The sequence below is a fragment of the Mustela lutreola genome, chromosome 3 (assembly GCF_030435805.1).
Source record: "Mustela lutreola isolate mMusLut2 chromosome 3, mMusLut2.pri, whole genome shotgun sequence".
Lineage (NCBI taxonomy): Eukaryota > Metazoa > Chordata > Mammalia > Carnivora > Mustelidae > Mustela > Mustela lutreola.
In genome coordinates, this window is record NC_081292.1 from 171011847 (window position 1) to 171038707 (window position 26861).

General features: G+C 38.2%; 1 protein-coding gene across 4 annotated transcripts in view; it reads right to left on the reverse strand.

Moving 5' to 3' along the window:
- Positions 1 to 26861, reverse strand: part of GIGYF2 (GRB10 interacting GYF protein 2) — a 150315-nt gene that overhangs the window by 43851 nt on the left and 79603 nt on the right. For 3 of the 4 annotated variants that reach the window (XM_059167700.1, XM_059167696.1, XM_059167697.1), the window contains 7 exons: positions 17620 to 17799; positions 14087 to 14304; positions 13832 to 13994; positions 13555 to 13743; positions 10823 to 11019; positions 9681 to 9840; positions 1918 to 2084 (listed from right to left, as the gene is read on the reverse strand). In XM_059167700.1, the coding sequence (XP_059023683.1) occupies positions 1918 to 2084; positions 9681 to 9840; positions 10823 to 11019; positions 13555 to 13743; positions 13832 to 13994; positions 14087 to 14304; positions 17620 to 17799 (1274 nt within the window). The remainder of the gene's footprint in view (positions 1 to 1917; positions 2085 to 9680; positions 9841 to 10822; positions 11020 to 13554; positions 13744 to 13831; positions 13995 to 14086; positions 14305 to 17619; positions 17800 to 26861) is intronic. The other variant, XM_059167699.1, reaches the window with a different exon arrangement.

The following is a 26861-nucleotide window of genomic DNA, read 5'->3' on the forward strand; positions in this document are numbered from 1 at the left end:
GCCATGGTTCTTCCCCTAAAAAGAAGTCAGGAAATGGGCTAGGGCAAACATGCCAAGCTCCAAGGTATGCACTTCTAGCTCTGAAACATGCACGATAACTCATACCAATTTCAGAAAAGGGAAATAAACTTGGTATATAAATAAAATGTTTATACAATAATACACAATTAATTTTTCTTTGGATTTATAACAGAAATGTCAGAAATAATTCCCCTCACCTAGGAATCATCACTGTTCTCCAAATTACAGGTGGTCTCAACCCATCAGTGGACAGTGACATCAATTACTGGATCAAGATCAGTATTTATATAAAAAGAAGGGAGGAAGGCAGGGAAGAAAATATGTGCATGGCACAAAATCTTTCGTCAAATTTGTTTCACAAATATCCATGTACAGTTATGAATGTACAGAGTACTGATGTAAAACCACTTATTTTACTATGGGCTGTGGCCAAACAATTTTATTGGCCATTGTTCTCACCTATGAATCCCTATGACCGTAAGAGAGTTTGTGTCCCATTTATCTTCACCTCGCAAGAACCTACCACAAGGCTAGCACAGGCCCTAACTATGTAGCTGCTGAATAAATCAAAGGTATATGTTACTGCAGTGATCCAGTATTCACACTAAAGGTGTTTGACTATGGCCACTTCTGACTGTGGCAGCCACCCAAGACTCCAACCTAGAGAAGAAAAGCAAGGCACAGATCCGAAGCCCTCCAAAAGGAACTCTACAGGGAGAGGCCCAGAGACAGCTGCAGAGAAGTAAGATTTCCCCTTCAAATGCATTCCAGTGCCAGTATACAAGGGAGGTTACATTATGATCCAATTTTTCATTAAAAATACTAGTAACTTGGGGTGCCTGGGTGGCTCAGTGGGTTAAAGCCTCTGCCTTCGGCCCAGGTCATGATCTCAGGGTCCTGGGATCAAGCCCCGCATCAGGCTCTCTGCTCAGCAGGGGGCCTGCTTCCTCCTCTCTGCCTACTTGTGATCTCTCTCTCTGTCAAATAAATAAATAAAAATTAAAAAAAAAATACTAGTAACATATTTTTTTTTTAAAGTGTTCAATTCAAATTATTCCAAAGCACTAGAATTTTTTGTTAGCAACATTTATTTGCTTTAAGGTAAACCTAAAATTTAGGAACTTTTTGAGTCAGAAAGCAAAAACCAAATAAAGGTAAGGGAAGAGGATGAGAGGAGAATGTGCATTCTAATTAAAAGCAAAAAAACAAAACAAAACAAAACAAAACAAACAAAAAAAACACCCCAAAAAACCCAACTCTAAAAAGTCAACTGAATTGAAGCACAGTAGATAAAAGTAAAAGCTCTGAAGTGAGCTTACAAAAATAAGGAGCCTGGGATGCCTGGGTAGTTCAGTTGGTTAAGTGTCTGCCTTCAGCTCAGGTCATGATCCCAGGGTCCTGGAATCAAGTCCCACATTGGGTTCCTGGCTCAGCGGGGAGCCTGCTTCTCTCTCTACCTACTGTTCACCCTGCTTGTGCACACTCTCTCTCTCTGACAAATAAATAAAATTTAAAAAAAAAAAAAAAAAGAAAGAAAGAAAGAGAAAAAGGAGAAACCAGAACATATAGGACCTGGTAGGCAAAACAGGGTAAGATGTTGTTTTTTTCCACACCTGCTGGAAATCTACTAAATAAAGGATTTTGTTTCTTTAGAATTTGGGCAGGGGTGGGGAGAATGGAGAGGTGGGGGGAGAGGGGTGAAAACAGGTATTTGAATTTTGGAAAGATGTTATAGCTGGGTATGCAGTCTGCAATTCAGACTGCCCACTGCTGTTTCAATTACTCTCAAAAGTGCAGTTTCTTCCTCATCAGATCCAATATCTGGGTTGTGTTTACAAAGAGAAGCGAGGGTTTCTGCAGCTAGTATGTATTCTGGGTGAGCTGTAAGGTACTTACCATATGAGGAGGGGGAGCTGGACCGGGAGAGAAAGGAACCCTTCCCCACATTTTCATGATATCACCAAGAGGCTGGAAGCTTTCATCACATGCTCTCTTCACCAATAAAGACATAGTAAAATAGCCCGCCTGAAACCATTCCGCCATCTCCTGATTATTGAAGGGACCTATAATAGCACCAATTAAACAGAAGGGCAATAAAAATCCTTTCAGACTGAAGAGGAAAATAAAATTATTACCTGAATCTGATCCTTATCCAGAGGTACAGCTTATTTCAGGTGATACCCATCAAATTTTTTTTTTTAGATATTTTAATGTAATCCATCTGCAAAGTTAGTAAATAGGCTTCTAACTAGTAAAATACAACAGAAATGATTTTGAAATAAGATTTCTGGGGATGGGGCACCTGGGTGGCTCAGTGGGTTAAGCCGCTGCCTTCGGCTCAGGTCATGATCTCAGGGTCCTGGGATCGAGTCTCCCCTCAGCGGGGAGCCTGCTTTCCTCTCTCCCTCTCTGCCTACTTGTGATCTTTCTCTGTCAAATGGATGGGTAAAATCTTATAAAAAAAAAAAAAAAAAAAAAAAAAAGACTTCTGGGGATGCCTGGGTGGCTCTGTTGGTTAAGTGTCTGCCTTCAGAGTTCAGGTCATGATCCCTGGGTCCTGGGACTGAGTCCCACATCAGGCTCCTTGCTCAGCAGGGAGCCTGCTTTTCCTTCTACCCGCTGCTCTCCCTGCTTGTGTGTACGCGCGTGCTCGCTCGCTCTCTCTCTCTCTCTGACAAATAAATAAATAAATTTGGGGGGGAGGGAAGAAATAAGACTTCTGTCTTATTTTAAGGAACATAACTATCTCCATCTCACTCAATCTTTACAAATTCATTTGTCAGAAAAGTATACTGAAACTGAAAAGTATTTTTGTTACACTTTGCATCACTAAGGCATAAGGAATATAAATATGTAAGGCTAAATATAATTTCCTCTAATTTTCATTTTCTGCCAGATAATTAAAGGTTAGCAAAGTATAAATAATAATCTATTAAATTAAGATAACTTACAATTGATGTACCCAGGTACAACTAAATCTAGCTGAGGGTGGGGGTGTGATGACATTCTCTAGATGTTTTTACAATTAAAAATCAAACATTTTATATATAAAACTAACAAATACACTCTGATCCCTAACCATGAGTACCAATTACATGGGTCTAGGCAGTGGGAACACAATAGTAAATAAAACAAGTCCCTAGAACATCTAGTTCTGGAAAAATGGAATAGATGTACTTGTCCCTTCTCCTCCTGCTAAATCCAACAAAAGCCCTACATATTATATACCAGAGAAGACTCTGAAGAGTAGAAAGGAGTAGACTTCAGAGCAAAGAAAACTACCAGAGACAGAGGGTTATTACGTATCAGTACAGGGTCAATCCATCAAGAAGACTAAGAAGACACAGCAATCATAAATGTATACACCAAACAAACTGCAAAAATACATGAATCAAAATCTAAAAAAATTGAAAAGACAGAGAAATACCCAATTATACCTGAAGACTTCAACACCATTCTCATGACAACTGACAGAACTAGACAGAATACGAACAAGATTATAGAGCTCAACAAAACCATCAATCAACAAGGTCCGACTGATTAATTTATAGAATGCTCCAAAGACAGCAAAATACAGTCTTTTCAAGTACCCACAGAACATACAACAAAAAGAACTATAGTCTGGGCCATATATAAATCCCAATAAGAACTAAAATTATATATGGTGTATTTTTCAACCACAATAAAATCAAGCCAGAAATCATTAATAGAAAGGTAACAGGAAAATCTTGAAGCACTCGGAAACTTAACAACACACTTGCAAATTATCCACGAGTAAAAGTGGAAATCTCCTGGGGGCCTGGCTGGCTCAGTCAGAAGAACATACGACTCTTGATCTCAGGATCATGAGCTCAGGCCCCACTCGAGTGTAAAGATTACTTAAACATATTTTTTTCAAAAGTGGAGGTCTCAACAAGAAAAAAACAAAATACACTGGACTGGGGGGTGCCTGGGTGGCTCAGTCAGTTAAGAGTCCAACTCTTTTTTTTTTTTTTTTTAAGATTTTATTTATTTAACAGAGAGAGAGAGAGATCACAAGTAGGCAGAGAGGCAGGCAGAGAGAGGGGGGTAAGCAGGCTCTCTGCCAAGGAAGTCTTTAACCCACTGATCCACCCAGGTAACTCCAGCGTCCAACTCTTGATTTCGGCTCAGGTCATGATCTCAGCGCTGTGAGATCAATCCCCATGCCAGGATCACATGCTATGCGTGGAACCTACTTAAGATTCTCTCTACCTCTTCCTCTGCAGCTTCCTCACCTCTTAAATAAAGGGAGGGGGGCGCCTGGGTGGCTCAGTGGGTTAAAGCCTCTGCCTTCGGTCATGATCCCAGAATCCTGGGATCCAGCCCTGCACTGGGCTCTCTGCTCCACACAGAGAGCCTGCTTCCTCCTCTCTCTCTCTCTCTCTCTGCCTGCTTGTGATCTCTGGGATCTTCTGATGTCTGTCAAGTTAAAAAAAAAGAAAAAAAAAGGCAGGGGGAGGGGCAGCTGGGTGGCTCAGTCAGTTAGGCAGCTGCCCCTTTGGCTCAAGTCATGATCCCAAGGCTCCTTGCTCAGTGGGGAGCCTGTTTCTGTCTCTGCCTGCAGCTCCCCCTGCATGTGCACTCTTTCTCCTCCTCTCTTTCTAACAAATCTTAGAGAAAAAAAGAAAAAAAAAAGCATACTAAACTGAATGAAAATGAAAAGGTATGTCTCCAATTTGTTAAAGAAGTATTGAAAGAGAAATTTATGGTATTAAATGCTTACATTAGAAAAGTCTCAAATCAATACTATATAAGCACCCACCCTCAAGACCCTAGAAAAAGGAAAGCAAAATAAACCCTAAGAAGAAGGAAAGAAATAAGAACAGAACTCAATGAAACTGAAAACAAAAAACAGTAATGAAAAAAAAATCAATGAAACAAAGCTGATTCCTTGAAGAGATGAATAAAAATTAACAAATCTGTAACAAGACTGACAATGACAAAAGAGAAATGAACAAATTACCAACATGAGGAATCAAACAGGGGCTATCACTACAGAACTTGCAAACATCAAAAAGAGAGTAAGGGAATACTCCAAGTAACTCTACCCACACAAATTTGACATCTTAGCTGAAATGGATGAATTCATAAAACACAAAACAAAACAAAACCATACCAAATCAACCCATATTAAATCAGTAATTTTTTTTTATTATTTTATTTATTTATTTGACAGTAAGAGATCACAAGTAGGCAGAGAGGCGGGTAGAGAGAGAGGAAGGGAAGCAGGCTACCGGCTGAGCAGAAAGCCCGATGTGGGGCTTGATCCCAGGACCCTGAGATCATGACCCGAACCGAAGGCAGCAGCTCAACCCACTGAGCCACCCAGGCGCCCCTTAAATCAATAATTTAAATAGCCCCTGTAACTATTAGGGATACTGAATTTTAAAGTTAAAAAAACAAAAACAAAAACAGGGCATCTGGCTGACTCAATTGGTAGAGCATGTGACTCTGGATCTCAAGGTCATGAGTTCAAGCCTGCCCATGCTGGGCATAGAGCCTACATTATTATTATTTTTTTCAATAGAGCCTATTATTTAAAAATAATCCCGAAAAGAAGTCCCCAGATGGTTTCAATGGAGAATTCTACAAAACATTTGAAGAAGAGTTAACATCAATTCTAAATAATCTTCCAGAAAATAGGAGAGGGAATAATTCCCAGTTAATTTTATGAAGCTAATTATTATCCTGATACTAAAATCAGACAATGAGGATACCAAAACCACAAAACATCATCCCTCATAAAGACAGACACAAGAATCCTTAACTAAACATTACCTAAAAGGAGCAAGCAATATATAAAAAGTTATAAATCATGACCAAATGGCGTTTATTCCAAGAGTACAAAGCTGGTTCAATATTGAATATGCAATCAATTTAATCCACCAAATCAAAGTTGCTAAAGAAGAAAAATAATAGGATCATTTCAACAAATGCAGAAAAAGCATTTGACAAAATCCAATACCCAATGAAACTCTCAAAAACTAAGGTACTTCCTCAACTTCATAAAGAGCATCTATAAAAAGCCAGAAGCTAACATTACACTTAATAATGAGCTCAGCAAGGTCACAGACTAAAGACAAACATCCAAAATTCAATTCTATATAGTAACAATGAACACAAAGACATTGAAATAAAATTTACAATTACTCAAAAAAAACCAAGGAGATACAAATGGATTAAAGCATGTACAGAATATATGCTGAAAACTACAAGTTCATGGACTCAACATGAGAAAGCTATCAATTCTCTTCAAAGTGATATAAAGGTTTAACACAGTTCCTATTAAAATCTCAGCAAGATATTTAAGTACAGATTTTTTAAATTTTTATATGGTAAATACAGGTAAGATTATTCTAAAATTCATATGGAAAAACAAAGGAACTGGAAAAGTTAAAAACTGTTTTGATAAAAATAAACTGGGAGAAAAAAAAAACAAACAGGAGGAACCAGTCTATCCAACTTCAAGACATATATAATTATATAGCTACAGTAATCGAGACTGTGATACTGGCGCAAAGACAGACACACAGATCAGTGGAATAGAAAAAAGAACACAGAAAACAGACCAACATAAATACACCCAAATGAATTTTGAGAAAGGTAATTCAAAAGAGGAAAGATGGATTTTCAACCAAACGTTCCAGAGCAACTAGACATCCATCAGCAAAAAAATAAACTTTGATCTAAATCCCATTCGTTATACAAAAATTAATAGATCACAGAGTTGGGGCTCCAAGGTGCTGCAGTCAGTTGAGCAGTCTTGGTTTTGGCTCAGGGCATGATCTTGGGGTCATGGGATCAAGCCCCACATCAGGCTCCCTGCTCCATGTGGAGTCTACTTGAGACTCTCTCCCTCTGCCCCTCCCCACACTCTCTCTCTAAACTAAATAATAAATAAATTAACCTTTTAAAAAAAATCACAAGACTTAAATATAAAACAAAAAACTATCAATTATTTTGGAAAGGACATTTTGGGATCTGAAGCTAGGAAAAGAGTTCTTCTGTCTCAGACTTAATACTAAAAACACAATCCATAAAAGGGAAAATTAATCAACTAGACTTCATCAGTATTTAAAACTTTTCATCTGTGATAAAGAGATAAAAACAGGCTGGGATAAAGTATTTGCAAACCACCTATCTAACAAAGGACTAGTACCTATATTTAAAGAAATCTCAAAACTCAAAAGGTTAAAAAAAAAAAAAAAAAAAAAAAAAAAAGCAAAGAGTCTAACCAGAATATGGGTAAAAAAACATGAAGAGATAGTTCACCTAAGAAAATAAACAGCCAATAAACATATAAAAAAATGTTCAACATCTTTACCCATCAGGGAAATGCAAACCAAATACTATAATGAGATATTGTATACTCTATACACTACATAACATGTGAAGTGGCTAAAATAAAAAATAGCAACATCATCAAATACTGTCAAGAATGTGGAGAAACCAAATCACTCATAGATTGCTGCAGAAATACAAAATGGTCAGCCCTCTGGAAAAGTCTGGCAGTTTCTTTAAAAAACTAAATGTGTCGTTACCATATAATCTAGCAGTTGCACTCCTGGATGTTTGTATCTCAAGGGGAATGAAGAGTTTGTTATAACAAAAGCCTACCCATAAATGTTTAACAGCTTTATTATAATAGCCAAAATAGGCGGTGCTTGGGTGGCACAGTCAGCTAAGGGTTCAAGTCTTGATTTCAGCTCACCTTACCATCTCAGGATTATAAGATCGAACCCCGCATCAGGCTCTGAGCTCAGTGAAGAGTCTGCTTGAGATTCTTCCTCCCTCCCCCTACCCCCACTTCCCCACTGCACATACTCTCTCTAAAATAAATAAATCTTTTTTTTTAAGATTTTGTTTATTTGACAGAAAAAGACAGTAAGAGAGGGAACACAGCATGGGGAGTGAGAGAGGGCGAAGCAGGCATCCCACTGAGCAGGGAGCCTGATGCAGGATTTGATGAGGACCAAGCTGAAGGCAGATGCCTAATGACTGAGCCACCCAGGTGCCCAAATAAATCTTTAAAAAAATAATAATAGTCAAAAATGGGAACAACCCAGATACCTTTCATGGATGAATGACTACACTATGATATATCCACATCACTGATGTACTCTCAGTTAAAAAAACAAAAAACACCACCCACTGACACCATGTAACAACTTGTATCAATCTTCTGAGCAGGATGCTGAGTGAAAAAAAAATTAGCTGGAAATGAATTCCATTTATGTAACATTCTTGAAATGACAAACTATAGAAATGGGGGTAGTGGTTGTCAAGTGTTAAGGAGTAGGTACCAATGGGAAGGAAATGCATATGTTTATCTAAGGGCAATATGAAATAGAAATGTTTTTAATCTTGACTATATCAAAGGCAATATCCTGGCTGGATACTGTACTACAGTTTTGCATGAGATTACCAGTACTGGGAAACTGGATAAGGAATACATAAAATCTCTATTATATCTTACAGCTGCATGTGAAGCTACAATTATCTTAAAGTAAATTTAATTAAAAAACACATCCATGTGTTTTGGGGTGGGGTTTTTTTTGTTGTTTTTTTGTTTTTGGTTTTGGTTTTGGTTTTTAAAACCATGTGTTTTAATTAAAACACAGAGTCCTCAACTTGGAAGCACACTTTGTCTCTCCAGCTGCAATCCCTAAAACATCGAATAAATGCTTCTGATTGTTTTACCAGAAACAAAACAAACAAGCAAACAAAAAACCCACAAATGCACAGTCCTGATCCCATGTACCTTACATTCTACAGGGATGTAAACAGATCATTAACAAATATATACAGAGCCAGGCAGCAACAGATGTTGCAAAGGAGAATAAAGGGAAAGGGTAAGGGGACTGAGTGTGGAAAAGGAGTTAGTATGCTGGAAAGAGGTCACAGGGTGTATTTGGTAAAACACTATCATGATACTGGTTAACACAGTCAACCAATTTCAAGTTATAAACAAAGATTTCAAAAGCAGAAATGAAGAATCAACAAATATCTTTTATAGCATTCTCTCCTCATTCTAATCTAACTTGTGCACCATCCAAATTTTTAAGGGATTAACATAAAATATGGTATGACCTTTTCTCCCACATTTTTAACAGATCTTTATCATTCATGGAATCAACTCCACTTCAGCAGAACATTGAAGTACGGTCTTCCAAGACTACTGCCATCACCTTTTTATGGGAGGGAAACTGAAGTACAAAGATGATAAGGAATTCACCTGCCTAGTTAACCAGCTGGGTAGCTAGAACTGAGGGGATCTTGAGCATTTTGTTTACATCCCTATCATATTAGTAATCATTCTGCCTTACAGTCAAACAATTTTCATTGGACTGCCCTCCCCCTACACTGAAATTGTAAAGTACTATGGGAGAAACCTACAAAAATGCCATATACATACATACATGCATACATACATATATATATATATATGTATGTGTGGGTGTGTGTGTATATATGTCCTGTAAAACTGGATTGTTTTCTACTATGTGTGTGTGTGTGTGTGTGTGTGTGTGTGTCCTGTAAAAATGGATTGTTTTCTACTATTATGCAAACTGACATTAAATAATGACCATCTTATAGAATCTGGAGGTAATGGCTTCAAGTAGAATGGAACGAGCTACCTTGAATTTCTCCCTGAGGATCTTTGTAATACCACTTCTGCATTGCTTCGTGCATCAGCGGAACAGACACTCCCTTAGCTCTGTGCTCTTGCAATTTCGATGCCAGTCTCTCATCATCTAGTGCACTGTCTTGGAGATAAGCCACCATCTTCTCAGCTTGCTAATAGAAAAAAAAAAAAAAAGGATTGAGGAAACAAATGATCCCAAATAAATACTAGAACATATAATAAAAATGCCTACCTTTTTTTGAATGATTTGGCCTGTGAAAGGTATTTCAACGCAAGAAACATAGCAGGCAACCATTTACTTCTTCCAACAAGGTCATATAGTATGTACTACCCCCATTTTATGGAGGGGTAAACTAAGGCCGAGAGAGGTCAAATCTTGCTCAAAGTTTCAAAACTTTTAAGCAAACCCAACAGATTAAAACACAAACTGGTATGGATGAAAATCCAGGCTTCTAATCAACACACTAATAAGATTACTTTTTAAACTAATAAGCCACTGGTCAATCCTGAAGCAAATAAACTAAACCTGTAAAAACATGGGTGTTAATACAACAAAGACTCAATTAATATGATTACAAATAAAATTTTTTATAAGTTTTACTAAGACACTGCCTTTTCTTCCTCTCCTTGAGCATTTCCTGCCACCAAAAACTACCCCACCCTGAAAGAGAAATTCTTCTACAGAAAACAAGCTATCATTTACTTTGTATACAACAAAGGTATATCTTAGGAAAATCTAGAGACATAAATAAAATGTTAAAATTCTGAGTTTAACTATTTTTCCAGTTATATTTTAGGCAAAAAATACAGAAGACGCTATGCCCATCCACAGCTGCTTGTATTTGCCATTTTTGGCATTCCATTAATTTCCAAAAAGAAAAAAGAAAAGCAAACAGCTAAGGGCAACCTCAGAAGAGAAAAAATAACCTGACACAATGACTACTACATAGCAGAAACTTATAAGCATGAAATGATTTGAAAGACAATTACTCACACAAAAAAATACGAGATTTACAAACAACTTTTCCAGTACATAAAATCTAATGCACAGAAGTTCCATTTCTAAATATTCATTTAAAGCTTCCAAATTTTATGGTAGTTTGAGAAAGAAAAAAAGGATTACAAGATTTTTACCTGCTCCAAATGTTTGAGACCCTCTTCATCATCTGGCTCTGTGGAAACACTGCCCATCCCAGGAGCACCTACGACCGGCGTTTCAACTGGCCGGAGGGCAGGACTTGGATTGGGAACAGGCGGTGGAAGTATGAGAAGAGGAGAGGCTGTATCTGAAGGAATCTGTGACAGGGGCTGCTGGACATCAGAAACTATTTCTAAAGGAAAAAAACATGGAATATAGAGACTCTTTTTCAGATCTTATTTTTTAATAGAGAGAGAGAGCAGGGGGAAGGGCAGGGAGCCCAGTAGAGTCTTATGAAGAATGTATCACCAAGTTGGGCCACTCACTAAATGGGCTCAACAGAAATATGGATCAGGAACACTGCAGCTACTTCTTATAGAGAAGTGTAGTATTTCTCCCTACGATGACAGAAGTACCTCTACAAAATGACACAACATAAGGATTAAAAAAGGTATCTAGGGGCGCCTGGGTGGCTCAGTGGGTTGAGCCGCTGCCTTCGGCTCAGGTCATGATCTCGGGGTCCTGGGATCGAGTCCCGCATTGGGCTCTCTGCTCGGCAGGGAGCCTGCTCCCCTCTCTCTCTCTGCCTGCCTCTGCATCTACTTGTGATCTCTCTCTGTCAAATAAATAAATAAAATCTTTAAAAAAAAAAAAAAAAAGGTATCTAGAAAGTGCCTGACTGGGTCACTAGAGCAACTGCCCAACAGCTACACAATTTCCTTTTGAGAGCAAACTATCAGCCCAATCCCTTCTTTATAACATGTCTCCACCAGCAGATGATTAACAAAGCACTGCAAATCTTCTAAAAAATATTGTAACTCATCATCAAAACTTTGATTAAGTGCATTGGCAATTATCTTGAATAAATACCTATTTCAGGTGATAATTAATGTATTTCAATACATTATTCTTTAGGATAATGAAGAGCATTTGGGAGTTTACCTAGACAGGTCAGCAAGTTCTTCTCAATATAAACACAGACTGCAAAAGAGGTTCTGTGTTGGTCCCTATTTCTAGCCTCTCAGTATGCAGGCTCTTAAGAAGGGAGGGGGATGGGAGTAATTAGATACAAATGCAGTTTCTCCTTTGAAACCTTGTTTGCTCAATTACAGACAGCTTCTCCAAATCCCTGCCCCTCTCAGGAACACTTTCCTCTCTCTGCCAAACTTCTTAAAAGAACAGTTGATCCACCACAACCACCACCACCCCTGCTACACTGTGACTTCCACTTCCAACCTCCAATACAGCTTCTCTCTCACAAAAAAGCAGTGACTCAAAGTCCCCAAACCCAATGGCTTTTCCTAGTCCTCTCCATCTGACCTTAGCAGCCCAATCCTGAATTGAAACCTCCTCCCTTCCTTACTGTCCTTCACTATAGGCCACTCTTGCCTATGAAAATTTTCTCTGGCTACTCTTCACCTATCCTCTAAAAATAGGAATTTTGCCCTAGATGACTAATATGCTTTATCTCCCTTACAGACTATCAATCTGGAGTTTCATCTTTAATGGTTATCTACGAAGCTTTCTCAAAATACACATGTCTGGATTCTGTCCTATAATCTCCTAGAATAAGGTCCCAGGCATCTACATTCAAGAGAATGAACCACAAGTAATTTGGGGGCAGATCATAACTGAAAAATGACTACTACATATCAAACAGGTCTCAAAATGGACAAGTCCCACAGTGCCTGACAAAGATTCAAATATTTGAAATCACTCACTAAGCTTTGCTCTAGACATAGAACTCTAAAAAGATACCCTTAGTTTAAGCCCTATAAATATTAGTCTATAAGGCAAAAAAGATAATAGATGGTCTATTAGGCAAAAAGGATAATACACAGATCTTTATCATATTGTATTGCCATGTCAAGAATAGTGCTGGTTGTTTAAGAACCAAGAGAAGATCGCTAATCAGCTCAGGAATTTGGGGTGGAACAGAGTTCCAGGCACAGAGAGGAGCATGTGCTAAGGCATGGAGACAAAAGAACAAGGCCTTATATGGGGTGGGCCTAAGGGTCTGTGAGGGTGGGGAACAGAGGTATGAAGGAGACAGAGATGGCACTGAAACTGTACAGAAAGAAGCAGGCATATGCCAGGTCATACAAGGACTCAAATGCCATGTTAAAGGCATGTTCCTATGGTGACTCAACCAATTAACCCTTCAACGTCAAGTACTACAATGTCATTTTTAAGTATGCACAAGAAGGAACATGGAAGTAAACATTAAAACTGCCTACTAAGGTATACGAGCAAATTAAAACAATAACACTGGAGAAGGGGATATACTTTAAACTTATTCTTTAGCAAAGGTGGTAGGACTTCTACAGATCCATCCATGTTCTTTCTGGCCTCTCTTAGAACAACAGCAATTTGGTGTGCCTTCTGGACACACATCCAACCACTATATGAAAGGAAGGTACCTGTCTGATGTGGGGATCCAATTACTGCAGAGGATCCTAAACCCTGTCCGCTCAACCAATACCAAGGTGGCTGTGTCATAACATCCTAAGTAAGATTCCCGAGTTTCTAACTCTGTTTTGGTGAATTTGGGGAACGACAAAACATGGGAAGCAGCGTTTGAGGGGGTTCACTGGTAAAATAATCTATTCCAGTAATTTACCACTGGGAGAGGTTCTATAAGGCATAAACAGAATCCTATCTTATCAGTGATCACTGGCCTGCCTGAGCAGAATCCTGTTTCAGCTTGTCTACTCTCATAAATACATACCATCCCCTCTGCTGGGCACTTTGGTCGGTAGGCTAGTTTCTGTCTGATTCTCTTCCTCAGTTTTTTCCGTTTGTTCAGTTTGGGGTTCCTCTTTCCTCTCAAACTGTGGTGCTTCCTGAGGCTGATGGTCTGAAGGAGTACCTGGTCTAGCAGACGATGAGGAGGTCTGGGATATTTCCTCACTGGCTTCTGTAACATGAAGCATTCGTAAGTTAACAACTTGGGAAATTCTGAGTCTGATGAAAACAAGAAGGTAAAAGACAAAAATGAGCCTTACCTACTCCCACTCTATCTGTCTTCTCTCCCTCTTTCCTATTTGTCTTATCAGGTTCTTTGGCTTCTTCATTATGGCTGCTCTCAGAGTCAGAGCACTCCCCACCTTCCTCTACAGGCCGGAAGTCCATTTCCTGCTCTTCTGGAATTGGCTCTTTCTGTACTTTCTGTGTTAAGAAAATAAAGCCAAAGGTCAACAATACATTTGGCTCTGGTGGCAGGTCAATGCCTGTTTTAACATTTAAAACAAATTTCTTACCTTTAGAGAGAGGAACGCTCCAGAGGAGTCAAATGTGCCCATCTCTTCTTCAGCATCCTCTAAGCACCACTCAGGCAAGCTATCCCGGTCATCATCTATGCTTCCACTGCCAGAACGCACCCTTCGGTAACCTCGTTCATCATCCCGATCTCGAAAATCAAACTCAAACCTTCGCCGTCGCTCCATGTGTTCCCGCCAGCCTGCAGAACGAGGGCCATCTGGGATGAGGAGGAGGATACAAACCTTAGAAAATTTTTAGGACAGTACTTGAGAAAAAAAAAATCAAAATAGGAAATAAAGAAGAAAACTATGCCTGGCTGTGAATTCAAATGATCAACCTACTAAAGAGAAAATTAGGCAAAGTAAATGAAATTCAGAGCTCAGCATACATATGACATCACTAAGTAGCAACAGGAGTTATCGTTGGTGAGTACTGAGCCATATCAACTCCTCTAAAGCTCTAAAAAATAAATTTTAAACAAATTACTGTTAAAGGACACTTAATTTGAAGTATACACTTTGGATAAGCTTTAGGTATCTGACTGAAATGTCAATTAGCCATTCACATGGCATACTCTTAGCCCAGGCTTATAATGCTGGTCACCTTCCCATACTAAAGTCTAGGCCTTCCCTCTGGCAGGCCTTAATACGTTTCTTTCTTCTCACAAAAATGATGTATACCACGAACTCCCTGTGGCAAATCCTAATATTAAATTTATCAAGCCTACTTGCAAGGGCCAAGATTCCATTTGTAATTCTGATTCCCCCAAAAAAGGCATGGAATTATAGCACTGACAGATGTCAGAGATTTTATATACCCCACTATCCTAATTTTATAGTTTAAGAAACAAAAACTCTGACAGAAGTAACTTGCATAGTGGCAAAGCAGAACAAGAATCTAATTCTGCATCTTCTACTGCTTTTTCCACAACAGCATGCTTACTTTCCTTTCCCTTTATTCTCATCTCTTAACTCTCCCTAGGGAGTTTTTATTTCTGTGTAATACCCCCAGGGACATTCCTAAATCCACCCTACCATACTGTTTATTACATCTACTTTCCAACAGAAAAAAGACTGCCTAAGAATAAAGGATGCCAGTTGAGGTATTTTGTTTTTTAAGAAAGGGGAACTCTTGTTAATATCTGATAAACCCAAGTCTAAGAGAGTCTTTAAAAAAGAAGCAGGTTTTCAGCTTTCTCTGTGGGAGATACACAAAAGAAATGAGACAAAAAGTTCAATGTTCTTACTACTGAGGCCCAATTTGCTAAGACCAGCAATCTAAAACAAACCGAAAATAAGAAGGCAAAACACTAAAATGCCCAGTAGAGGCACCTACTTACAAATCACTCACAAATGAGTTAAGAAAACATTATTCCCATGCTCCCCCATTCTTCACTTAGAACTATTACATTGTGAAAACTATAGAACTTTACACCCAGGCTGCTTAAATGCAAACCTAGAATCATTACTCAAAAGAAGTACTCATGACCAAATGTTGAATTCCAGAGTACTCTCTGTATTACTATCATTTCTGAAGTCTGCTAAGTATGCACCATGATAGGAATCTATCCTTCTAGGCATCTGGCTCATGTTTTCCTCTTACTGAGTTTCTTAAGTTCAGCTCCCAGAGTGGATGCTTTGCTGTCCTTAATCGTCCCATCTCCCATACATATCCAGTTTTCAGCCCTACTTAAAACAAATGTAGAAATCCCTAGCTTATAAAGACTAACCACTGCTTTTTAACGTCCTCCCAATAACAGAATAAAAGTTTGCTACAATTTTTATACCACAAAAATTAGTCAAAATCATTATATTTAAACTCTTAATCAAATCATAAAATAACTATAATCTAAGAAATGTTAAGAGTAAAACAACTGATATAATCAGACAACTTTTAAGAATGCTGGGTTGAAAAACTAGATGGTATTCTTTTTAAAAAATGCTTATTTCCAGTGTTTTTTCAGCCAGCCCTGTATATTATATACCCCAAACTGTCTTTTAAAAATATATCAGTAAAAAATTGGGGGGAAATTGTTAAGTTAATGACAAATAAATCAGACATGGAAATCAAATCAGAGACAAAGATTTTTAAAAGACAACATATGTCCAAATCAAAGTTGGGGTGAGGAGGGTCAGTGGTAGAAAATACATTAAAATTTTACTTTGTTTAACTAACTCCCTTTAATAGAATCGACATCAGACATTTGGCCTCATAAACACTGTTGGTCTTCCAAAACATTCACCTTGTTTGTTTTTGATCCGCTGGAATTTCTCTTCTCGCTCAGCCCGGACCCTGTCCATTCTTTCACTGAATGCTTGTTGGGAACATAGTCTACAAACCCTTTTGCTTACAGGCAAGCTCAGCACAAAATGCTGTGATACCTTGAAGAGAACTGTAACATCTGGTTGCCCAGCACACAGACTCATGAGAATTACCTAGATAACTGTGATGTAAACAATGCCCACTCATGACAGAAAACTCACCCAAGAGTCAGCCATGAGGAGTTGGCATAAAAGCATCAAAACTATATACAAAGATTAACTTCACTATGTGTCCACCTATCCATAAACCTAAAGCACTCTGATTGCTTTTATAATGTTTACTTGGGCTGAGATTAGTGATTTTGCTAATAACTTGATTTTAAAATGTAAATGAAAACAGTTTGATTATGATTTTTTCTACTAAAAGTGAGCTTCTCTGGCATATGGTTGATAGCTAAAATAATGTTGTGCACATGAAATTCATAAGGCAAATATACACTCTTTGTGCACTCTGGTTCTGCATGACCCCACGATTCAAACTACAGTGGCATCTGATTATCATGAGGCATGGAATCAGCACTTTGGTAGGGGATGAACTTTGACACAAAGCAACAGTGTCTTCAATTACCAGCATATCTAATGTCAGGGAAGAACAGTTTGAAGCATTCTTAAGAGTCAAACAGAAGAACTTACAAAACCACTAATCACTACTATTCTCTCTCTCTCTCCTAAAGTTAGGACAAAAGAATGAACTTATGATTATGTTTTTGACCTGGGCTTAGAGTTTATCCTTCAAATAAGCATAAATCACTTATTCGGGACCAAAAAACCCTGAAAGAATACATCTTTTATTATACAGGAAAAGCACCCACTTTAGGGAAAGCACATATTCCTCAGTGAGCGTATAATTACATATTTGTAAGTTTTAAAGCATGCTGAAAAAATACAACAATTCGGTGTTAGATAAAACTCAAGGAGACCCTCTCACGGTTTTGCAAAGATAGGTGCTTTCCATTAAACCACACTACTTGCTCCAGAAAAATAAAAATGATTTTCATCAACTGAAGAGATATGGGGGAATCTTCGTGCTGAAATTTTTTTGTATTGATAAGAGTGTGATGTGATGATGCAAGTGTGTGACATAAATAACTAAGTCCTCTTTTTTTTTTTTTTTTTAACTTTACCTATTCATCTTTCTTGCTTGATTGGTAACAATGTCCACTAAATACTCCCTTATTTTGTTCCCTGCACTCACTCAGTAGGAGCCTTACCAGGGCTGTGGGGCCGCCACCTCTCTCCGTCACGTCTCGGTCCAGCTAGTCGCCAACCTCCATCTTCATCTTCTCCATTTTGTTCTTCTCTAAAAATACGCCAGTTTTCACTTTCTGATCGTATAAATTCATGCTTTCTTCCCACAGATGTTGGTCCACCTTCCTCAAAATTTGGTCTCCCTGTAATGAAAATAAGGAAACATGTGCCTCAGCCAATACGGACTCTGAAAACAGACCAGACGGCTCAGATCACGCTTTTGTGCAGACGTGCCTACCCCAATGCTCAGGAAGCATGAGTAACAGAACTGCTGTGGACATAAACATCTAGTACTAGTCATAATTCTTAAAGGCAACAGTCACAGACTGGGCAATTACTTTTTATTTTTTTATCTTTTTTTTTTTTTTTTAAGATTTTATTTATTTATTTGACACAGAGATAGAGAATGAGCACAAGTAGGCAGAGCGGCAGGCAGAGGGAGAGGGAGAAGCAGGCTTTCCATGGAGCAGGGAGCCAATGCAGGGTCTCAGAGCTCTGGGATCATGGCTTGAGCCAAAGGCAGATGCTTAACCGACTGTACCACCCAGACATACCTGGGCAATTATTTTTTAAACAAATAATGTGTGCATTATAAAAAGGGGATGCAATGAAAAGTTAACCAACCTACCTTACCAGCACATACTACTTTTTTAAAAGTCATACAAGAATTTTCAATTATATGATGCATCTTTACTTATTTAATTAACTTCTACTGGCAATTTGCCCAAATAGAGTATCTATAAAATTCAACCTATATTTTATTATAAAAAACACAGTACACTCAAAAGTAGACAATGTGAACTATAATTTTTTCATTTTCATTTACTCTAACATCTATTACATTATAGGCATAAAACAAATTGCTTTTGGACAGAATGCAAAACTAAGTTATGTGCAACCTAATGCCAGTCAAGGGTTCCATTAATGATGAAAGAAAGCCTGGTATACTAAGTGAACTAAATTGGTACTTTCAAAAGATAAGATAATTCCGAACTGTGCAAACAAATTATTTCTTTTCTCACCATCCCACATGTGCTAACATAAACAATTCAAACAGATTATATAAAATCTCACATTAAATTAGTTAAAAACCCAGAACATACACTTCCATTTATGACCTACGGTTAACTATACTTCAGTGACAACCTCAATTCCTTGTACTAAACCACCAAAAAAGTGAAAGAAAGTTGTACAGTTGCATCTGAAAATGAGGGAATTCTAATTTCTGGTCATCCTCTTAAGTTCCACTTCATATATTAAGATTCAATATCCTTTTTGCCCAAACACTTACTAGGTTATTACCACAAATTATTCTATTGAAAGATAAAATATCTAGAAATCTGCTGGGCAAAATGCTACCTGCTTTCTTATTACAGCAGGCAGCCTCTAAGATAGTCCCCAACAAGCCCGGCCTCCTGGCTATTGTGGAATCCCTGCACCTAAAGTGTGGACTGCACTTACTGGCTAGCTCCCAACGAACGGAACACAGCAGAAGTGATAAGATGTCAATGCCAATATTAAGTTAAAAACAACTATGACTTCTATCTGGGATGCTCTCTCCATAGCAATCCAACTGCCATGTCATGAGGCAGCCCTGAGGAAAAGATCATATGGCACAGAACTGAGGCCTGCCAACAGCCACATCAGTAAGCATGGAAGTGGATCCAACCCCAGTCAAGCCTTCAGATGACTACAGCCCTGCTGACACCTGACTGTAGCCCTGCAGTCTCATAAGAGACCCAGGTCAGAGTCAATCAACTACGCTGCTTCTTCCTATCCCAAAGAAACTGAGATAATGCTTGTTGTTTTCAGCTACTAAGTTCTGAGGTATTTTGTTACAAAGCCATAGATAATAAAAACACTCATCTAAAAAAATCCATCCATCCTGCTTATTCTTCATAATAATCCTCAATATTTAATTTTTTTTAAAAGATCTTACTTATTTACTTGAGAGAGAGAGAGAGCATGAGAGGGGAGAGGGTCAGAGGGAAAAGCAAACTCCCTGCTGAGCAGGGAGCCTGATGCGGGACTCAATATTGGGACTCCAGGATCATGAGCTGAGCTGAAGGCAGTCACTTAACCAATATCCTCAATATTTGAAGTTATCTTGGGGCACCTGGGTGGTTGAGTTAAGTGGCTGCCTTCAGCTCAGGTCATGATCCTAGGGTCCTGGGATTGAGCCCTGCCATCAGGCTCCCTGCTTCCCTTGCTGAGCAAGGAGACTTCTTTTCCTTCTCTTGCTCCCCTTCCTTTGTGCGTACATGTTCTCTCTCTGTCAAATAAATAAATAAATAAAATCTTTAAAAAAGAAATTATTTGGGGGACCTGGGTGGCTCAGTTGGTTAAGCATCTGCCTTCAGCCCGGGTCCCAGGATCCCGGGATTAAGCCTCATGTAGGGCTCCCTACTCAGGCAGAGCCTGCTTTTCCCTCTCCCACTGGCCCTCTTCCTGCTCATTCATTCTCTCTCTCTGAAATAAACAAATAAATAATTTTTTAAAAATATTTGAAGTTATTTTTCCTATTTTTGTAACTGAGAATACTGAGGCTCAAAAGAACAAAAGAGAACTGTCCAAAATCACACTATTTAAATGGTACAGAAAGGATTCAAATGTTAATCTCCTCATTCAACAAATATTTATTGCACATTAAGTGCCAAGTTTTATGAAATCAAATACAGATATATATCGGCCCTTGGGTTCAGAGATCTTCTAGGTTCTCTTGCTCAGAATAAGAAAGGCAACCCGCTTTACAAAGTACCACATCTACTATATGAGTTGGTGAAATATGTAGCTATACTCACAAAAAAGAAGCAAACTTAAGGAAACCCCTAATACGGAGATAATACGGAGGCACCTGGGTGGCTTGGTTAAACATACAACTCTTGATTTTGGCTCAGGTCATGATCTCAGAGTTCTGAGATCAATCCACAACAGGATCCATGCTCAGCAGGGAGTCTTTGAAATTCTCTCTCTCCCTCTTCCTCTGCCCCTACCCATACCATGCTCTCTGCTCTCTAAAATAAATCTTAAAAAAAAAAAAAATCCCTAATATATATATAGATAGATAGAAACATATATAGATAAATGATGGGAAATGGCTTTTAATCCACATAATCAGGTATGTGTCAGGTACCATGCAATGATTTGGGAATACAGTAGTAATCACATGATGGATGCACTAGATGAAACACTCACTTTCTTTCACCTACTTTTACACTAAGTCTTTGAAAAACTAATGAACACAGCAAAGCAAGAGAAAAAGCAGAAATTGCAAAATGCTTAACTCATCAAAACTGACCACTATAATTTTTTTGTAACAGATGATACACTACAAAACATTAAAATTATTAAAAATAAAAATACTAGTAATCCTGGGGCACCTGGGTGGCGCAGTGGGTTAAAGCCTCTGCCTTCGGCTCAGATCATGATCTCAGGGTCCTGGGATGGAGCCCCGCATCAGGCTCTCTGCTCGGCGGGGAGCCTGCTTCCCTCTCTGTCTGCCTGCCTCTCTGCCTACTTGTGATCTCTGTCTGAGAAATAAATAAATAAATAATCTTTAAAAAAATACTAGTAATCCCTCAATCTTAGAAACAGAACTCTATCTGTAGTTAGCTTTTATTTAACTTTATATTTTTTTATAGTTGCAATCAGTATACCTACTATTTTCATAGCAAGTACTTCTCTGTGATTATACATCTTCCCAATCATACAAATGGGTACATACCAGGTATACTTTGCAGCCATAGTGTAATCCACTAGATTATTGCCCACTGGACATTTACTTTATAACCAATTTTTTGTGGACTATATAGATAGTTAGACAAGAAATACTTTTCTGAATTATGTCTTCTTAAAAAAAAAACCTCAGGGCCCCTGGGTGGCTCAGTGGGCTCTCTGATCAGCAGGGAGCCTGCTTCCCTTCCTCTCTCTGCCTGCCTCTCTGCCTACTTGTGATCTCTCTCTCTCTGTCAAATAAATAAATAAAAATCTTAAAAAAAAAAAAAAAAAACACCTCAAAAGAGTGCAATTACTAGGTCAAAAGACAGACTTTGTCCACTGCCTCTTTCCCTGAAAAAAGAGGGTCAGATCAACACACCATTTCACATTATTGATACTAAGTGCTGATATCCTTTCAAAACTTTTTTACTACTTTAATAGTTGTAAAGTGCTAAATTAATGCAGCTCAAATATGAATTTTTCATATCAAAGATATTTCCTGTTGTTTACTGACTTTATGTCCCTTTGTGTAAACTGTTTATATATCTTTTAAACTAACAGCTTCTTTACCTTTGGACCTATCAGTCCTACATGTATTTTTCATATTAGTACCTAATAAAAAAATAAAAAAACACAATGGGGCAGGGGCACCTTGCTGGCTCAGTCGGAAGAGCATGTGACTCTTGATCTCAGGGCTATAGGTTCAAACCCCACACTGAATGTAGTGATTACTTAAAAATAAAATCTTAAAGAAAAATTAAAACAGGAAAAAAGAATAGGGCAAAAATAGGGAAAATACAGGAAGAAACAAAATCTCACTTTTCTACTTATTAAAAACCATCTTGTAATTTTCAACAATTTTCATAATGTTTGAATGACTATGCCATACCTTGTTCCAAAAACGATTTGAGACTGGTATTTTGAAGATAAAGAAGAGCACAGTACTAAACAAAGAATAAAAATCTTGCATTCACTACACCTGATTTTACTTCTGGCCCCAACCAATTCTGATTTATATATCCTGGCTTTAAAAAAAACGAAAGAAAGAAAGAAAAGATCCAAGGGGCGCCTGGTGGCTCAGTCAGTGGGTTTAAGCCTCTGCCTTTGGCTTGGGTCATGATCCCAGGGTCCTGGGATCGAGCCCCGAGTCAGGCTTTCTGCTTGCAGGGAGCTTGCCTCCGCCCCTCTCTCTGCCTGCCTCTCTGCCTACTTGTGATCTGTCTGTCGAATAAATAAATAAAAATCTTAGGGGGGAAAAAAAAAAGGCCCAATTCCCAATTTAAAAGTGTGTGTGCGTGTGTGTGTGTGTGTGTGTGTGTGGAGGTAAGGCTGCCTGAATTTCCCATTCTAGCTCAAAAATCCTGTAACAAAGTAGTTCAAATTTTGTTACTGAGTGCTTATTTCCTCAACTGCAATATAGTTTTTGATATGTCACATATTACATAATTAATAACTATAATAGAAATATTAAGGTAACAGGGCTCCTCAGGCGTTAAGCATCTGCCTTTGGCTCAGGTCATGATCCCAGTGCCCTGGGATCCACCCCTGCTTTGGGCCACACATCAGGCATCAGGCTCCCTGCTCAGAGGCTCAGCAGGAAGCCTGCTTCTCCCTCTCCTACTCCCCCTGCTTGTGTTCTCTCTCTCAAATAAAAATCTTAAAAAAAAAAAAAAAAAAAAGAAGAAGATTGAAATGAAAACTTCTCCAGTAAACCAAAAAAAGCCAGAATAACATAATTCTAATGCACCAAACATCCCATATTAAGTGCAAGGTATATGGAGTTCCACCTCAGGGGGTCAGTGTCATTTTCTTTTTCACTCTTTTTTTTAAGATTTTATTTGTTTATTTGAGAGAGAGCACAGAGGGAAAGGGAGAAGCAGACTCCCAGCTGAGCAGAGAGCCCAATGTGGGGTTCGATCCCAGGCCCCTGAGACCACGACCGGAGGTGTAGGCAGATGCCCACCTGACTGAGCCACCTAGGTTCCTCTCACTCATTTTCACAAGAGAAAGATGAAACTAATTCAAGCACCTTTAAGTGGACTTCACTCAACTCCTCTCCCCATTCCCTTTATGAAAACTTTTTCCTGCAGTATAACATTCTTGCCAAAAAGTACATAAATCACAAATGTACAATTCCAAAAGTTTCAATAAGGCAAATATATTCACATAACCAATATTTTAAAAAAAGAAAATATCTGGGGCGCCTGGTGGCTCAGCTAATTAAACTTCCAACTCTTGATTTCAGCTCAGGTCTTAATCTCAGGGCTGTGGGTTCAAACCCTGCACTGGGCTTCACACTCGGCATGGAGCCTACTTAAAAAATAAAAAATTAACAGAAATAAAAATTTAAAAAATACATCAAGAGCACTCAAAATTCTTGATGTCCTTCCAGTCAACCCTTCCCAAAGTAAGCACTATTTCTGACTTTCATCTCCAAAGATTAGTTCTGTCTGCTTTTTTAACATTTTATGCAAATGAAATATTCCTTTATGTCTGGCTTCTTTCACTAAACATTATGGGAGACTCATCCACAATGCTACAGAGAACCACAGTTTGTTCTTTTACACTGCTAACGGAATCTCACTGTATGGACAGACCACAATATATTATTCTGTTGCTGATTTAGGCTGTTTCTAGTTCTCTGCTGTATCAATTGTGCTGCTATGAGCGTTCCTGGATATGAAATTTAGTAAAAGGTTGTATTTCTGTTGGTCTATGCCTAGAAGTGAAATTGCCAGGAGTAAAATAAGGTATTTTCAACTTCAGTAAGCACTACCAAATATTTTCCCATAAAAACAGTACTAACTTTACCATTTTTACCTGTTTTACTCAGACCTCTAGAATACATTAACATGAGTGCTTCCTCTATAGACAAACACAATTAAAGATGAAGGATTAAAAATAAAGGAGACCTTGACACAGCATCTACCCTCCAGGTCCATAGCTCAGAGACAAACATGTAAACAAATGCATCCATTTATCTCATCTAATCATCATTTTAACCACAAAAATTAAGTTAAACATTATCATCTCTATTATTCCTGTAAGGAAAGGGATACCTGTAGAGGGAGTTTCCCAAGATCACACAGTTGAGTAGTGACCAAATCAGAAATAGAACATGGGTGTTCAGAGCACCTGGGTGGCTCAGTCATTAGGCATCTGCCTTCATTTTGGGTTATGACCCCAGGGTCCTAGGATCGAGCCCCACATGGGGCTCCCTGCTCAGTGGGGACTCTGTTTCTCCCTCTCCCACTGCCCCTGCTTGTATTCCCTCTCTCACTGTGTCTGTCAAATAAATAAATAAAATCTTTACAAAAAAAATAAATAAATAAACTCCTAATCCTGGGTTTACTCACAAATTTAACCCACTGAAGAAGCAAAAATTCCAGAAAAACTAATGGAGAAAGAAGCAGCTCTGAGATCAAAGTCTAACAAACTCTAAAATGGCAACAGACATACTACACATGGCACAGCTTACAGATAAAGACTACCAACATCTCTATAAGGGGAAGATGGGACTAAAGGTATTAATATCCCAACAGAAATCATGTCAAGGGACGCTTGGGTGACTCAGTCAGTTAAGAGTGTGTTTTCAGTTCAGGTCATGATCTCAGGGTCATGGGATTGAGACCCGAAATCAAGGCTCCCTCCTCAGTGGAGAGTCTGAGTCTCCCTCTACCTCTGCCCTTTCCCCCTGCTTGTGTGTTCTCTCCCAAATAAATAAAATTATGTCAAAATATACACCTCTGAAAAAATTTTACTTCACTATAAAAATTTTATTCTAGAATTATTTTGAGGGGAAAAAATAACTTCAAGCACCATCTAATAAAATAAACATTTCCAACTACTACTAAACTTATACTGCATGCAAGAACTGCTCTAAAACATCAAAGTACATCTTTTACTACGTAAACGATTACAGTATATTTGTATTTGTGTAGATCTGAGTGGGGAGTGAAAATGTCAGAGATAATTAGATCTATATGATTTGTTTTAAAAAATATATATACATTTGTGTATTACCAATATAATTTAAAATAAAAGCTAAATATCAGAAGTCATTCCCAGGCTACTTAGAGGATGCTACCTAAAGTTCCCTTCATGTCTACAAACTCCAGAATTCCACAGTGGCCCATGAGGAACATCCAAAAGGCCATTCTCAGCATTTCAAACCAAAGTCCTCCTCCTACCATAATACCAGCACAATAATCAAGTTGAATAACCAAGTATTTTAGTTTACTTCTTAAATTCTTAACAGAATAACTTGTAAACAAGACTGAAAGTAACTTTGAACTAGAGAGTAACTTTGAACTTCTTTGAACTAGAAGCACATATTACGCTGGCATGTTTTCTTTTATCAGGGAAAAGGGTCTAAGGTTTTTGTAGAGTCCTAAAGGTATCTATGACCTTCAACAAAAGATAAACACAAATTTAAAATGTATTTTCTTCTTTTCAATGTAGCAAACATGACCGTTTTATAATCAAACTATATCTATATAATACATGTTATGTTCTTATATCAACAGTAACTGAAAATGTATAAAAGGTGCTAAAATGTAAATGTACAACATACATAAACATTTTCCCAATGGCAGTAAATACTTGGTTGTTTCTGACTTAATGTATTAAGTATGAATAGGGTTCTTCTAAAAATAAAATAAAATTAAAATGTAATATTGGTTTTAGTCTGGTCTAATTGAGTAGACTTCCTAAGGAGAAAGAGCAGTAAAAGGGCACCTGTGTGCATGTTTGACTCATAGCCAAAAACGGTGTTTATGGAAAACTTCAGATGGAGCAAAGAGGCACTCAGCCAATAAAATCTACAGCTGTGAGACTTGGAACTTACAAGTGCCCAAACTCCAAAAGCAAAAGTGGAATTATGGGACAGACTTTGAAGCTTGTTTATGTGCAAATTTTTCTAGGAAGAAACTTTGTATTCCTCTATTCAGATATATAGTCTCTGATCAACACTAAAAATATTTTCTAACACCAGAGAAAGTAGTGAAAGGAAATCCCATCCAGTTGTTATTTACTTTCTTTCCCTATAATCATTTGTAAACAAAACTCACCATGGCTAGGAAGGAGAAGTTTAAATCTTATATCCAGAGATTTTTTTTTTTTTTTTTTTTTTTTTTATATCCAGAGATTTGTAACTTTTTTCCCCATCCTAATTCCTAAGAGGTTAGAAACTGCTCCACTCATTAACATTGTTCCCCAAAACACAACAGTTCCTGGCTGGGAGACACACTGGAGGGGCTGCAGCCTATCAAAATCTCCTTGAAAAAATAACTCTTGTGCTTTGAATATACCCCATACCCTACAAGCCTCATGTACAGTCATCTGATGGTATATACCCAGGCACTGCCTCAGATCTCTGGGGAAGAAGAAGATTAATAGATGGACTTGATGCAGAACTGGAAAGGGACTAGGCACTTTCTAAAGAAAGCGAAGTACACCATGTAAGAAAGAACAGAGGAGACAGGGCTAA